At 52.2% G+C, this 16,891-nt stretch overlaps 1 protein-coding gene across 1 annotated transcript in view; it reads left to right on the top strand.

Moving 5' to 3' along the window:
• The window catches only part of KASH5 (KASH domain containing 5), a 215,655-nt gene extending 199,034 nt beyond the window's left edge, over positions 1–16,621 (top strand). The window contains exons 4-5 of the mRNA XM_085614871.1: positions 16,297–16,363; positions 16,456–16,621. Coding sequence (XP_085470997.1) covers positions 16,297–16,363; positions 16,456–16,621 — 233 coding nt within the window. The remainder of the gene's footprint in view (positions 1–16,296; positions 16,364–16,455) is intronic.
• Positions 16,622–16,891: the final 270 nt, after the last annotated feature.

Genomic DNA, 16,891 nt, shown 5'->3' with positions numbered 1-16,891 from the left:
ACTGCCAGAAAATGTAACAGAGACTGTTGTGGGACAGGCAGCACTATGCCATCTCTTTAAATACGTTGAGCCTATGAAGCTCATCCCATCAAATAAATATAAATATATTTAACTTTTACACTTTGCAGTCTGGCTTATGCATATCATTGTAAAGGCTGCACATTCAATTATATATTTGAACATTATTATAGCATTTTCACCATGTTCAGTATGCACTTGTACATGGATTATTGCCATATCATAACATAGGGCCTGATTCTTATAATAGCTGTCTGACAGCTGACAGCCCTTTGGTCCGACTGCCGCATTTTAATACTGGCGGTCGGACCCACAGCTGTCAGACACTAGACCATTGCCTCCCCCAGGATCATAGATCAAGATGGTGCAGCAGTCGGAGGTGCGTCCTAGAATGGCAGCGGTGCCGAGACAGGCACCGCCATTGGGCTTCCGATATTCCTTTCCGACAGCCTTTTCATGGTTGAAATCCTGCCATGAAAAGGTTGTCGGAAAGGGATCAGTGAGCCCCAAACTAGGCCCCATAGCTTCAGAGCCCAGAGTTAAATGTGTATGGGGGAATATATTGTGCCCCCCTCTCCTGGCACTGTCGTGTGTACACTGTGTGCCATGCACGACAAGGTGCATGGCACACGGTGCACAGACGTGCCGGAGGAGTTGCTCGGCGGCATCTGCTGCAATCTTTTTTTATGGCAGCAGCAAGCCCCCACCATGGTATCGCCTACTTTGTCTGCCAACCCGGTAGTTGCATTGAAATATGGCGGTTGGACCTCTTGCATGCTTGTCGGTGGTCTCTTGACCGCCGCAATAGCGGCCAGCGGTCTGACTGTCCAACATCAAAATCAGGCCCATAGTCTCCAGAGGTTTCGGTAACAACGTTAATAAAACTTGAAACATTAAACAGTTCTCTTCAGCCGTTGTTTATTACCTGTGTTATGTGTTCACACTCCCCCTCATCTTTGTTTGGGTTCTCCTTGTATGAAATGTACCTCGTTGCCCACATGGCTCTTTGTTGCCAGTAAGTAATTTCGGCAGAGGATATGGGTCTATCGATTACTTTCTCAGCTGAGCCTAGTTGTCTGCCAGTGGGTGTCTGCAGAGCCCCTTCTTTTTTTTTTTTTAAGTTTCAAATTTTTTATTGACATATAGAAATTGTACAAAGCCAACCGCCGTTGAACACACGGCAATAAGAGGAACCTGCAAGCCAGGTGGGCAGATATGTTGTCAATTACACGGCCATTTAGCCGACATCCCGGAGGACCGGCGGCGTCACAGTGAATTATTATATGCAATAGACCAGTCATGCTAACATCAACAAGTGGTGGCCGCACTCGACCCCGGTCCATGTATCAGCCGCACTTGTATGAATGAGAAACCAAAAAATATCTACCTGCGCCTGCAAACCTGGCACCTTTCCTATAAAACTAATCATAACACAACCCCCAACCACCCACCGCACACTAGCTATCTATTCCTTCCCCCTAACCTCACGCATACGTGTCCTCCGTCCCTCTGTCCAGCAGCAACCAGTGACAGCGTCTCCCCGCATTCAGGCAATACACAACCTTGCATTACTCATCATCACCCCGAGTGACCCCACTTAGAGCGCAACAGCCAAGTCCGACGTACACCCGCCCACGCTCTCCACACGCAGGCGTCCATCCAGGCTATCACATCGGCACCCCTAATAATCATGCGCCCATAGGGTCCTGATCTGGACACGCGCACCCCCCCCCCCGTCGCAGTGTGCGCGTTGGATTCCTCACTCTGTGTCTCCCCCTGGTCAGTAGTCTCATTGTCCCCAGCAGTCAAATACGTTCTATATAACCCCCAAAAGTTCTTGGGGCGACTCTTCGGGGGTAGCAGTTCACTATATATCTCCGTCTGTGTGCTGCAATACAGCATATCCCTGGCCCACCGTTTCTTAGTGGGAAGTGGCCCTCTCATCCAGCATGCCGCCACCACTCGTCTAGCTATTAACAGCGCTATATCCGCCAGACGCCGCAACGCCATTGGGAGCGGTCTGGAATATCCCAATAACGCCAGCGACGGGTTGGGTTGTATCTCCGTTTCCAAAATCTGGCTCAACTCCTGAAACACCTCCGTCCAGAACTTAGCTATTCCCTGGCAGTACCAGGCCATATGTATGAAATCCGCAACTGGAAAGTGACAGCGCTCACATTCCGCCGTTGGGCGGAGCCCGTACCTATGCAGTCTCTGCGGAGTATAATAAACCCGCTGTAGGTACTTAAAGTGCACCAATCTGTGACGACCATTTAGCGACACCCTCTTGGTGCTAGCGCAGCAGTATTTCCACATCTCATCGGTAATATCCAAGTGGAGGTCGATCTGCCAGTCTCGCCTCGCTGAGGAGCACTGGTGTGACTCGTGCTGATCTCCGATTTTTTTAAGGGTCGTAACCAGTTTGGACGGCGCCACAGTTTTAATGACATAGGTGAGTTCCGGAATTTCCGTGGGCTCTGCCATGGTCGGCCCCAACAGAGCCGACAGTGCCCCGCGGACCCTATGAAATTGAAAGCGCTGAAGAAGCGTGGACTCAAGTCGTGTCGAGCCGACCTGCTCCCATGTCTTGACTACCCCATCCAAAAACAAATCCGCCATCCTAGCGACTCCCAGGGCACCTAGCGCCTGCAGCACTCCCGCTACCACAGCGGGGGGAGCCAAACCACCCACTCCACCCGCATCATTGGGCAATTCAACAGTGCACAGTCATGCGCCCTCAGCAACGCATGCCAAGCATGATTTGTGGCTTTTATCGAGTCCAATGTTCCGACGCGGCGATCGACCGGCTGGAAAACAGTCGCCGGCAGGGGGAGTGGGTCCGCAAACAATCGCTCCAAAATCACATGTGGAACATCAGAGTTGGCGTGTATCCACGTGTGCAAGTGGGCCGCCTGCGCTATCCAGTAATACCTTTCCAGGTCCGGGGCTCCCAGCCCTCCCATCTCATACGGCAGTGTTAACACCTTCCACCGAACTCGGGGCTGTTTACCACCCCAGGCCAGCTTACTAAGGGTGTGGGTCAGCTGCGCGAAAAAAGCCTTGGACAGCACTATAGGGATGTTATTGAACAGGAACAAGAATCTTGGCAAAACTACCATTTTCATGATGGCTATCCTGCCCAGCAGAGACAGGGGAAGCCTGTTCCACACCTCCACGTCCTCGACTAAGTTGGCGTATGCCACCCCATAGTTTTCCCTGAGCAGGACATCCGGGTCCCTGTGCAACCGAATCCCCAAGTATCGTATTGAGTCTGTTGTCCACTGCAGGGGGTATTCCATAGGGAACGGCAAAGTAACCGGTGTCAGCGGGAACGCTAGCGACTTGTTCCAGTTCACCTTTAGACCAGACAGGGCCCCAAACCTGACCACCTCCCTCAATATAGAAAGATTCTCCTCCGGATCCCTGATGTATAGCAGCGTGTCGTCTGCGTACGTAGAAATACCAATCGTGTAGGTGGGAAAGTTAATACCTTCGAATCTGTGGTATTCTCTCATCGCGCACGCCAAGGGTTCCGCTACTAATGCATATAGAAGGGGGGAGAGGGGACAGCCCTGCCTGGTCCCCCTGCCAACTTCGAAGGCCTCCGTGAAGTGGTTACCTATTCTCAGCCTGGCAGTGGGCCGGTAATACAATGCTCCTAGCATCTGCAGGAAAGGCTCTCCCAGTCCAAACTTCCTCAGGACCCTCACCATGAAAGGCCATTCCACAGAGTCGAATGCCTTCTCCATGTCTAGGAAAAGAGCTAAGGCCTTGCATTCGGGGCGCACGTGCTGCATAGCTCCCAGTACTGTGCGGATATTATATGTGAGGTTTCTAGCCGGGATAAAGCCCGCCTGCTCCGGGGCCACTAGCTCCGGGACCAGAAGGGCCAAGCGAGTAGCGAGGATCTTGGCGTACAACTTGGCGTCAACATTAATCAGGGAGAGCGGTCTGTAGGATCCGCACAAATTATGGGGTCTCCCAGGCTTCAAAATGGTGACTAGCAAGGCCTCTCCCCTAGAGTCAGGCATGCTACCCTCTAGGCATATATCTTCGAAGAGTGTCAGCAGGTGTGGGAGGAGTTTATCCTGGAAGGCCTTGTAAAAGGCCACCATCAGCCCATCCGCCCCCGGAGCACTACCTGCTCTCATTCCCTCCAGCGCCTCGAGAATCTCGTCCTTTTGTATGGGCAGCATTAGAAATGCCCTCTGAGAGTTAGACAAAAAGGGCATTTTAATGTAACTGAGGTAGTCATCTATTTCCTCTTCCATCTGAGAGGACTTAGATTTATAAAGGTCTGCATAGTAGTCCCTGAATTCGGCAATAATCTCTTTCTCATCGGTAATCTCTGCTCCCGCAGCTGTAACCAGCTCACCAATGACCAGGGGTCTCCTGGTATTACGGAGTAACCTCGCTAGTAAGGAGCCCGGGCGCTCACCCTCCCCATAAGTGCGGGCCGTGGCATACTTGCCCATATGCTGTACTTCCCTATCTGCTTCACTATTGTAATCAGAGACCAACAAGTGAATCTGGGCTGCAACCGCGGGATCCGCGGACATCCGCTGCTGCTCTTCCAGCTGCGCCAGCTGCGTCTCCAGGGCCCCCAGCCACTGCCGTATGGACTTAAGAACACTAGAGTGCTTGGCCATAGCCATACCGCGAATATAAGCTTTAAACAAGTCCCATACCGTTTGGAAACTCTGAACAGACCCCAAGTTATTATCGAAGAAGGTGTCGATGTCCTCCACTAATTCTCCTCTAAACACCTCGTCTAACAGTGAGTAGGGTGGCAGTCGCCATGTGAACGGCGGAATTCTCTTGGCCGGAGTATCTAATATTAAAAGAAGAGGGGAGTGGTCCGACAGCGTACGCGGTAAGACCGTGCACCCCTTGATAAGCGAGAGGAGCAACTGCGATATTAACCAATAGTCGATTCTAGTGTGCACGTCATGGAATGCAGAGTAATGCGTATATCCCCCTTTCCCAGGATGGCTGTGTCTCCAGACATCTACCATGTCAAGTCTAGTCAGTTCTGTTTGCATATGCAAGGCTGCAGCCGCCGGGCGGCGCAACGGTCCCGAAGAGCGATCCAAGGTTGGGGCAAATGTAAAATTAAGGTCCCCGCCCCACACCATTCTAGCATATGTGTGTTGTCTACACTGTGCAGCCAGCGCAGCGTAGAACTCTGGTTTGTCGTAATTGGGGCCATACACATTGACCACCACTAAATCATGCCCTTTCCCGACACACCTAGCGAGTAAATAGCGCCCTTCCGAGTCGGCATCCAGCACCGTTAATCTCAGATTTGATCGCGGGTTCACCCATGTGAGCACCCCTCTGGAGTGCGTAGTAAAGCCCGCTGCTACACTGGTGCCCGCCAACCCCTTCGCGGATAGCATTTTACTCGAAAGAGGGAGGTGGGTCTTTTGTAGAAGTGCCAGGTCGATGTGGTGTCTGTGAAGATAATTCAGCACTTTTCTCAGTTTACGAAAGTCATTCAGCCCCCTGACATTCCACGTTAACGCTCTCAGAGCCACAGCGCCATTGTCACCATTCACAACTCTAGGGTTAGACATCCCTGCTATTACGTGCCATATTCTCAACCGAGATGTTCCCCGCGCGAGGAGCCACCCACCAGTCACCACCACACAACACTGGCCGGACAAACAAAAATAGGACAGAAGACTTGCCTCTCAATGTACCGTGCGCATCCCCATCCCCCAACCCAGAACTTCCCTCTATGCCCCCTGCCCCCCACCCACAGCCGACCGCCCCAAACCTGGCCAGACAGGACCCCAACCCTACCCCCAACCCCCCACTACAACAAACACCTAAAACATACCCCCAACCGACCCCCAAAGGGACCATTCAAGCCAACAGCGCTAGGGCAGAGGTTACCGGGCAAGAACAACCTCAACCGTTCCGCAGGCCACAGTATAGACGTGTCCCCACACCATTGCCCCCGTATAGCAGCACAGCACGAGCTGTTCTCCTCACTCCATTATAAGGTCTAGTGGCATCCCCTCTACCCCCAGCAGGCTCCGAGCTCTACGCCCAATGATTCCATCCTAGTGGCCCCTGCGAGATCGCAGCACATTCCCGTCCCCCATCCGATAGTCTCATACGCAGGTCATCTAAGCAAATGAAAGGCACAAACCCAGGGAGGGTCCCCCAGCTGCGGGGACACGGGGCAGTTAAGCTAGCAGCAAGTAAAAGCAAAGGCACCCCCCCCCCAGGGGAGACCACGAGACCAAGATCCCAGCATCCGTTTATGTTCAGTATATCAGAAAGGTCTCACCAGATATCGACTGCAGAGTCCTCCAGGGTGACCGTTCCATCCGCTGCAGCCATTCATGTCCAGGATCTCCAGCCCCAGCCGAGGCTGCGGACGCCCTCCGCCCAGAAAGCCCACTCAGACTGTGCGGCCATGCGCAGAAGTAAGGTAGCAACAACAACCTAGTCCTGCTCCTCTAAACGCGAGGTGGTCTCAGAAGTGTCATTTTGGCTCCGTGGACTGTTCCGCTGTTCCTTAGACCATTCCTTCAGTGATCTCTGCAGTTCCCGCGGGTTTGTGAAGAAATGCGAGTGACCTCGCCTGTTGATCCGAAGTTTCGCCGGGTATAACATCGCATAATCCAATCCAAGGTCGCGAAGTTGTTTTTTATATGGTGCAAATTGCCGTCGTTCCTCCTGGACTTTTGCCGTGAAGTCCGGATAAATGGAAATGTCCATTCCCTCAAATTGCAGCTTCCCTTTTTCTCTAGCCACCTGTAGTGCCGCGTCTCTGTCCCTGTAATTCAGTAGCGTTGCTATAATGGGTCTCGCTGGGGCACCTGGCCTGGGGCGGGGACCCAGTGAGCGATGGGCTCTTTCAACGACAAACATGGGGGAGAACACATCCTCTCCCAGCAGGGTGCGCAATAGTTTTTCAACAAAGAGTTCCATCCTTCCAGTGTGTGTCGACTCCGCCACACCCGTTATGCGAATATTCGATCTTCGCGAGCGGGCCTCCAAGTCCTCCGACTTGTCCTGGATGACCTGAAGCAATCTGCTGAATTGTTTGTGATCCGTATCCCACTCCGTCTGCGCTCCCTCCACTTGTGTGATTCTCTTCTCTGCCATATCCAATCTTTCCGTATTCTTGTCTACCCGCTCCGACATGCGGTCCATTCGGTAGGTGAGCGCGTCCAGCTTGGTACCGATCGCTGTCAGGCTTCCCTGCAGACCCTTTTCCATTGTCGCTAACATGTCTCTAATGTCTGCACACAGAGAGCTCTCCGAGGCAGCAGCACTGGAAGACGGCTCCTGTTCCGCGACACTAGCACCCTTCGGCTTGCGTGGGTCGAAAGATATTTTAGGCTGGGTCTTATCTCCTTTACCCATGATGGGTCTATGGGTCTGCCAGTCCACTGGGTCAGCTGCGCCTGGTCGAGGTCCAGCGCCGCTCCAGAGGACCCCGCAACACAGGGCCCCCGAACCGCCACAAGGCCCGTCTGCCGGCCGCCCAGCAAGTCCGTTGCCACAGCCGAGGGATCCGAGCCTCCTAGCTCTCACAGCAGTCGGCGACCCCGCTGACCTCGCAGCCTGGGTCGTGTTCTGTGCAACCTCGCTGCAGAAAGTGGACGCACCCGGGAAGGAGTCCGAGCGTGGATGCGCTCCGGCCCCAGCGCACCCCCGAGAGCCAGGTCAGCTCGGAACCCGCGCCGGCCAACGGCCTCTTCAGAAAGTCCCGGATTCCAGATTGGCGTCCCCGAGTTGCAGGGGGGGAGGAGGGCACCAACATCGAGGAGGGTCGCTGGTCTCCACTCCACGTAGCCTCAGGGCCCGACCGCCGCAGCCCCGACCAACCTGCACCCAGCGCCGACTCCTCCGGCCTCCGGGGAGCTATAGTCGACTCTTAGCGAAGGGGCATTCCAAGCGGAGCACCGTGGAGGGGTCGCGAGCCTCGCTTCCGCCGTTAGCACCCCGCACGCGCTCCACCACACCAGCCCGTGCACCGTCAAGTATCCAAGGTCGGAGGGCAACTCCGAATGAGACCCCTGCACATGTGTGACCTGCTTCTAGGCAGAGACCCCGATTGCACAAGGCCACATGAAGTATCCACAGGGGTCAAACCGCCGCCACCGGTAGCCCCACAGAGCAGGTCCGCCGTGTAGGGGAGTCGCCTCTTCACCTTTGCTTCCCACCTCCTAGGGGTCCGCTCGTGGCCTCGCCTCCCTCCAGTGCCGTCCGAGTCTCGATCCCGCTGCCTTATTTCAGGTGCGCCGACGGGTGTCACCGACCGGCCCGGCCGCCGGGACACACGACGGGGAGAGCCCGGGGATGTCGGCCTGTCCTCCCGCGGCCACGCCGCTCGCTCGGCGCACCCAGTCGGGCTCCACCGTCCGCAGAGGGGCTCCGCCGATAGCTCCGCTGAGTCGAGGAGGGCCTCCCCCTTCCGATCCGCTTGATTGCTCTGCTGTGAAGGATCGTTGGCAGGATATTTGAGGGCTAAAGCGGGGAGCACAGCGCTCACGCGTCCGCCATAGTCGCCGGCAAGCTCCGCCCCCCTGCAGAGCCCCTTCTCTCCTCATATTGTAATTCTGATTCTAGTAAATGCAGCCTCCACCTTCTATTGGGGGTCCCTCAGGTGATTTCCAATGCAGTGCTATTGCCCTCCTGGCGACAACAAGAGCCAGGGCAATTAACCTAGTGTCAGACTTTTGAGTTGTGGGCTTGAGACCCAGGTCCAGCATTTGCCTGGGTAAATATCGAGTCAGGACTGTGCACTCCGGTTCGGCACCGTTTTGTGGGTTCCCTTAAACACGCAATCCACTACCCTCAATGGTATTGTTTTTCAATCGTGTTTCCTATTCTCAGCATATTGTTTCGAACTAAGAATCTTCGACTGGAAAACTCATGGAGGGCCGTAGGGCCTACCTGCACCAGGTTCGCTAGTAGTCGATGGAACGGACTCCATTCAAGCTCCGTCCCGGGTGTTGTACCAAGTTTCTGCCCACCGACATGCACGAAGTGTGCGACCTTTGTCCCTGGAACATGACGAGAAAGACTGCAACGTGTGCTGATCGTTTAGATCAAAGAAGACGCTCCGTGACCGTCGGGCTCAACATCACAAAATGCAACAACAAGGGGGCTCCGTACCGGACATCTTCGGAGAACATTCCGATCAAGAACACACTCAAGGAGCCGAGGAAGAAGAACGTGTCTCCGTGTCCGAAGCCGACTCCGACATGGAAGAAGAGGAGCAAGTTACAACGGGTCAGCGTACCGTGAGTACAGGAACCCCCTTGCCCCAACAACTAAAACCAAATAAGGCTCCGATCTTTCCTCTGCCTGCCAGCCAAGGTCGGCACCGAGAAAGTTTCGAGCACCCCGCCCACAGGCCCTGCGCCGAAACATAAAGAAAAGCCTTCCGACTCAGGATCGAGTCGACCCCCTAGCGGCACCGATCTGAAATCCTCGACGCCGAAAACCAAGCATGTCCATCCTCCCATCTTTGTCCAATTCTAAATCTTCGGTACAGAAGAGTTCGGAGCCGGAACTCTTGATGCCGAAAACTACAACTAAAGAGAAAAAGACTCCAACAAAAGATTTTCAGTCTGATGTTCCCCCTTCGGATCCGTAACAAAAAGAACTGGTTATCAACCCACATACTGGACATATTCATGCCAAATTACCTGAAAAAAGGAAATTGGCACATCAGGATGAGTATCATATATCGCTAACGAAAAGGAATATGGGTACAAACCCATCGCACCCTGATATTCCAACTGCTTCACCTGCTAATCCTCACCTACTATTACCCTCACTAATTCACCAACACCACTATCACCTGACCCACAGGATGATGGGGATGACAACAGGCCACAAGATGCTGATCCATAAGAGGATTATAATACTGATCCGCATACAGACACTAATCCTGATTTGTATCCATCTAGGCCATCACATCCTGATGACTATATAGTTTATATTGAGCTTCTTAATAGAGCTGCTTACTATCATTGGGTGGATTTACATGATCTTTAGAGGAGATATTCTTATTTGAGACATTAAGCTCCACTCAAACATCAACACAAACATTATCAATCCTTAAGGGGATGCTTAAGCATGCAGATGAGGTTTTCAAAGACCCTGTTAGAGCAAGAATAATCACGCCCAGGGTTGAGAAAAAATATAAACCAGCACTTACTGACTCTGCTTACATCAAAGGTCAACTGCCCTTAGACTCTTTGGTGGTCTCTCATGGTTGTAAAAGAGCAAATTCACAAACAACAGGTGAGGACCCTCCTCCTGATAAAGAGTCCAAGTTAATTGATGCCTCTGGTAAAAGGGTAGCTTCTCAAGCAGCTAATCACTGGTGCATTGCCAATGCTCAGGCGTTGCTAGCAAGATATAATAGAGCTCATTATGATGAGTTGGAAAAACGTATCCAATATCTGCCTGATGAGTATAAAGTTAAGGCTAATGATCTCATACAAGAAGGAAAACTCATTGCCAATATCTCCATCAAATGTGCATTAGATGCAGCAGACACAGCAGCACGTGCAGTAAACACAAGCGTGTTGCTTTGCAGACACGCATGGTTAAGAATATCAGGTTTAAACCTAAGGTACAGGCTTCTATTCTTAATCAACCTTTTGACAAGGAACACCTATTTGGCCCAGCAGTTGACACCTTGCTGGAGAAAATGAAAAAGGACACTGAGGTCGCAAAGTCCTTGGGGACTTTGCAATTACCTGCTAGTAGAGGTTCCTTTTGCCGCTCCTTTTACAGGGATGGTTCCAAAACTGTTACCACAGAAAAGCCCTCCTCTTCTTACAAAGGCAACAATCAATCGCCTTCATCAAGAGGCTGGAACATCATCACCTCGGGCAAATGGGTTCTACAAATTATCCAATATGGTTACTGCCGGGAACTTACAGACACTCCCCAAAACATTCTTCCAATTTCACATGTAATGTCACAGGAACATCGCACCCTTCTAAAAAAAGAGATTCAATCTCTGTTAGAAAAAGTAGCAATAGAGCCAGTCCCATTAGAACATCAAGGAACCGGAGTATACTCCCTATACTTCTTAATTCCCAAGAAGGACGGATCCCTCAGGCCTATACTGGACCTCAGTGATGCAGGTGTTATGCATCCTACACCTATTGGCCACTGGTAGCTACCAAGATGTAATTTCAGTGGCTGGAGGTGTGTTGCAGAGTGGGCTTTCGCGTTTCTTTCACAATTTCCGATATGCCATGCTACACCACATACATCAACACATCTACCTGCCCAGGGATGATGTGGAACTGGAAAACACAAAACTGCAGTTTTACAGAATAGCAAGGTTTCCACAGGTCATAGGGTGCATAGATGGGACCCATGTGCCTATGTCTCCCATCCCACATAAAATACATATTCCGCAATTGGAAAAGCACACATTCCTTCAACATCCAGGTTGTCTGTAAAGCAAACATCTTCTCTGACATTGTGGCCAAATATCCTGTGAGCACCCATGACTCATACCACAAATTAGAAAGAGGTGACTTTGATGAATGATACCTACTAGGTACTCATATGTCATGTCAACACTGAAATGTATTTGCACTTTCATGTCTGTCTGCTTGTTGCCTCACCATCATATTTTCATTACCAGGTGACAGCGAATTTGCGCTGTGGCCATGGATACTCACACCGTACCTGTCGCCAAACAACCCAAATGAGAGACAGGACAACATAGTATATAGCCGCATCAGGTCTGTGATTGAGCGCACTTTTGGCATCCTAAAATCGCGCTTCAGGTGCCTTCACAAGAGTGGCCGAGCCCTGCAGTATGCACTTAAGACAGTCTGAAAAATAGTGGCAACATGTGCCATGCTCCACAACATGGCCTGCAGGGCTGGCTTTCCCATGGATGTGTCTGACGCAGATTCGGAGGATGATGACCCAGGACCACCTGCCCAACAGCAAAGGGATGGTAGCTCTTCAGCAGAGGTGAGGAGGTGCAGGGACCAGTTAGCAAGCAATATTTTTTAAGGTACGTCCAAAATAGCGACACACTACCAAGACAGTACAAAATGTGAATGTAACTTGAATTTAGCTTTAATATGCAAGCTTGCACAAACAAAATACGGACAACCTGTCCTTATAAAAATGCATAAACAAACAAATGCAGCAGTGTGTTGTGGTTACAACACCACAAATGAGAACAATGCTATGGGCCGTTGACTGTGCAGTTACTGTCCACAAGTCACTTCCTGCCTTTACGTCCAGCCTGGGTAGAGCTTCCACCTGGTACACCTGCCTGGCGGCTGCTGCTTCTCCGCTGCATTAGTGTGTCCCCTACAGACATGCTACTGCGGCTTGAGACCTCGCTGTCAGCTCCCTCAGTTACACCCCCACTGGCAAACATGTTAGTTTGCAGATGCTCCACTGCTGCTGTAATTTGCTGCAGGCTGTATGCCAGATCACCATTGTAGTGGAGCCCCAGGGTGCGCTTCATGTGTTGGGTGGTTGCCTGTGCCAACCTATCAATGGCCCTGGTCAAAGCGCCCTTCCTGTATCCCCTGCTGCGCTCCATGCATCTTACCGCCCCTTCTCCTCAGCCAATTCCTTACACAGATCCACAACTGCACCTGTGATGGCATCACATCTCTCCTCCATGCGGCACTGTTGATTAGCCATTTGCTGAGTAATGTCCCTGAAGCCCTGGATCAGCTTTAGGTTCATCAGCCATACTTGTTTTTGTTGCAAGCGCTGAATTTGGAGAATTGCCTGGCCCAGGCCGCCAAACAACACCTGATTGGATGCCCCTGCTTGTGGCTGGGTGCTCAGACTGGCTTGCATCCGCCTTCCGGACTGCTGCATTGGACGTACCAGCTGGAACCTGGTGACAGGAGTGCGTTGTAGTGATGCTGTCGTCACACTGGCTAGAGCCTGTGTCTTGGACTTCAGGACAACTTGCCCTTCCTTTATCTGGGCCTGCTCCTGGCTTCTCTCAGTGGCATCTGCACTGTGCTCTCCTCCTTAGAGGTGTATCTGTTTGGCAAAGATGTAAGATGTAAGGAGACAATAAATTATGTGAGTGACTATCTCAGTGGTGTTGCAATGTTTTTCAGCTTATGTAATTCCGTACCTACACTGTGTGTGTTAGTGACTAAGTTTCCCAAAATGCACTACTTGGGTTTTTTGGGTGTGTCGATGGACTTTTGTGTGTGGATGATTGGCATGCATGTGCAGAACAGGCAAGTGGTGGAGTCAACATTTCTTATAACATTTCACTCTTACCAGGGTTTGGTTGTTGGCCGTGATTTGTTGAGGGTCCCAAAACCAACAGCTGCCTCCCTCTCCAGGGTGCTCTCCACTACTGCTTCTGCTGCAGAATGGCTGAATGGGATTACCCCAAATTTGGCAGGAAGCTAGATCTGAAAGAAACACATAGTGATAGATTCCTTACCTTAGAATTACCCCCAGGCGTCAGGCTGGATCTGGTAAGTTTTCATCAGCAGTACCCCTGCGCGTCGGTAGGTGGCATTGCGCGTCTGTCGTTGGCGTCGTGGTCGCCGAGATAACGTCACGGGCTTTTCTTAGACGCTGCCCACGTGCGCTGACGTCAGTGCTTTCTTTTTCCGTGCCAGCAAGCGCAGATCCGGGAAGAGCAGGTACCCCCAGACTTTTTGTCTCTGTTTTTTCTTCAAGTCTTCGACTCCTGGTGCAGTTAGGATGCCCGGTTTTAAGTCCTGCGAGGACTATCACCGCAAGATGTCGATGACGGATCCGCACCGAGTGTGTCTTTTCTGCCTTGGGCGCGACTACGACCCAAGTCGTGCCCCGACTGCCAGGCCATAGCGCCGAAGTCTTTGCGGGAGCAGTCCCAAAAGCTGCTGGAGGCCTGTCAGTCGGCTCCGCGGCATTCGAGGTCCCGGTCCCATGGGAGGTCGAGGGAGATCATCATCGATCTTCGGGATCCAAGTCTTCGGACTCTGGGTCAGGTAAGGCGAAGCACAATAAGTCGAAGAAACGTCATTGTTCTCCGACTTCCCCTCGCGCGACGCGGCTGAGGGTGCGGGTGGTGCCTCCCCCACGGCTCCGGCGGAGCCTGTGGTGTCGCCGCTGGTCTACCCGCCCCATTCCGGCTCCGTCGGAGACTCCGGCCCAGTTACAGGAGTTCCTGTTGGCCATGTCCCGCTCTTTGGGCTGTCGGGTCCCGCTGGTGCACCTTCGGGCCCCACGGTCCCGACTGGGGGTCCTCGCGCTTCATCGCCGGCGGCTCCGGCGTCCCTGCCAGCTCCGGCCCCAGCGCCGCAGGACCCCCATGGATCCAGGCCTGGATCCTGATCGACGCCAGTTGACCTCATAACACCTCCACCGACGTCGACCCACCGGCACCACTTCCGACGTCGCCTGCCCCTCGGGACGACGTCGACCCGGTTTCAGCCCCAAAGTGTACGTGGCGTCGGGCCGGCGTCGATCGATGCCGTTCTCGACGTTGCTCGTGGATTTCTATCCCCATGTCTCTGCTCCTTATTTTAGGCCTGTTGAACGGCCTGAGGAGGAAGGGGAGGACTGGGAGGGGTCTGAGGACCCTCTCGCAGCTGACTGCAAGTATGAACAGGACTGGGCAGAGGAGTTGGGGGAAGCCAGTGGGCTAGATACCTTACCAGACCTTGGCATGCTGTCTCCTCCTACCGTGGCTATGGAGGAGGGCTCTAGTTATGCTGTGGTGTTGCGTGGGGTGGCCGAGGCCCTACACCTCGTGCTTCCTACTGTGGCCGTCAGGACTAACCTCCTGACAGAAGTGCTTCAGCCAGCAGCTACTTCTGTGGAGCCGCTGCTCCCATTCAACAAAGCACTTTCCAACATTCTTTTGGGCACCTGGTCCAGGCCCACCACTGGGGCTCCTGTGGATAGGAATGTGACCCGAGGCCATGGCCTGGCTCCGGGTGACCCCATTTTCCTCTCCCAACACCCCACCCTCGAGAGCTTGGTTGTCCAAGCCTCTGCTTCTCCAACCGCCTTCCATTCCGCACCACCGGATAGGGAATCCCAGAAACTGGATCAGTTCAGAAAGAAGATTTTTTCTTCCGCCAGTTCTGCCCTGCGGTCTGTGAACACCGCATGCCTCTTGGGCCGTTACTCCCACTCTCTGTGAGACACGGAGGCGCAGGTCTGCCCCAGTGTCCGTAGGAGGCCCGGACAGCTCTCTCCCAAGCTGTTGGAGAGGGGAGAGACGCAGCTAAGTTCATGATTCGTTGTGGCCTAGACGCCGCCGACTCACTGGGCAAATCGATTGCAACGACGGTGGCGGTCAGACGCCACGCCTGTTTGAGGACAACTGGATTTTCGAGGGATGTCCAAAGCACACTTAAGCCATCACAGATGAACGGCTGCAGTCCCATCTGCGGGCCCCACAGAAGACTGAAGTTGTGCCGCCACGTCTGGAATGGTGGCTGGTGCGGGAGCCAGCACCCAGCCCGGGCTCTCCTCCGCTCCTGCGCTCGGGGGTGCGCCAGATGACAGATAGCCCCACACCGGGCCGTACGACAAACCGCCCAGTCTGGTCCAGGCCACAAGCGCCATAACGACGGCTCCACACTGCGGCCCATGCGCCGGAAGGGGGATGGTGCTGGTGCTTCTCCAGAGCTCGCCCACTCAACACCGCTCTGCAATTTATGTGGTTCCCCCGCGATCAGGGCACAAGCCTTGTAGACTTAGCACCTCCAAGTAGGATTTTGCTACGATTATCGTCGGATTTTGCTGTGGAAGTGCAAAGCCCGGCTAGGCTGTGTCCGCCATGGTGGCTTTCCAAGCCATGCCCCCATACCACGTTGTTTTAAAGAAACATTCTATGTGGAATTTCGAAATTGTTTCGTACTAAATAGAATGTTCTCCATGTATGCTTCAGTGGTGTTGCTTGGCTGCTTTCTGTGTTGACTGAAAGTGTAGAGTGGAGGTAGGAATCAGACCGGGAGAGTGGGCCTATGGCTATGCATATATATGTTGAGATTCTTCAGGTGGTGGGTGCTCCTAACCTTATTACTAACATGCCGGTGGGCAATTGATAATTACCCATTTTCTTTATTATGTAATGGTCATAATTGTAGGCAGAGTAATCAAGCCTAAAAGAGACCAGAAACACTTTTAATATACTAGCTTTATCCTGAAATGATTCAGTTATTGCTTAGTTGGTGTATTCTTACATGACCCTATGTGTCTATCCCAGTGAGTATCTTTTTTCACCGCAATGTTCCTGTTTAGTCCAACCTTTTCATTTTTCTGTAATCATTTTAGGTATGGCAGTGGCCACTAGTCCTCCCCAACTTGAGGGATACGGTGGAGATAGTCAGAAATGTGGCTTGTAAGTAGCAAGTTTTCAGCCAGTCTTCTTGCTCTAGACTGCAGAATGCATATTTCCGTATTTACTTATTTTCTTTGGTATATTTTTTAAAGAGGAGAAGCAGCAGACCTCATAAGCAGCATCGAACATCTGGAATTTACTAACAAGAAATTAACTGACCAGAATACAAAGTTGCAGAGAAGTTTGGAATTGTCTGATGAGTCGGTGGCCCGCCTTACCGAAGAGATCACCCAGCTGAAGAATAACCTAAAGAGGTAAGCTTGTAAGCATCAGTTAATAAGGTTTTGGTCTTTTTGATTGTATGTCAACATTTTGCATTACTAGTTAGTTTGATAGTTTATATGAACAAATTATAATGAACAGGTAATTCGAGATATAGACGTGGCCCAGAACTGAGTTTTCATTAATTATTTCCCAGAACTTAGTTTTCTTTAATTAGTTCTACCATGTGAAGACATTAAAAGGCTTCTTCGTGCTATGTGGAAGGTTTGATTAGATCTTTAAGGTTCTAAAAAGGCTACTTGGCAA

This window comes from Triturus cristatus, chromosome 7, assembly GCF_964204655.1.
Source record: "Triturus cristatus chromosome 7, aTriCri1.1, whole genome shotgun sequence".
NCBI lineage: Eukaryota > Metazoa > Chordata > Amphibia > Caudata > Salamandridae > Triturus > Triturus cristatus.
This window is presented reverse-complemented; position numbering and strand designations above follow the sequence as displayed.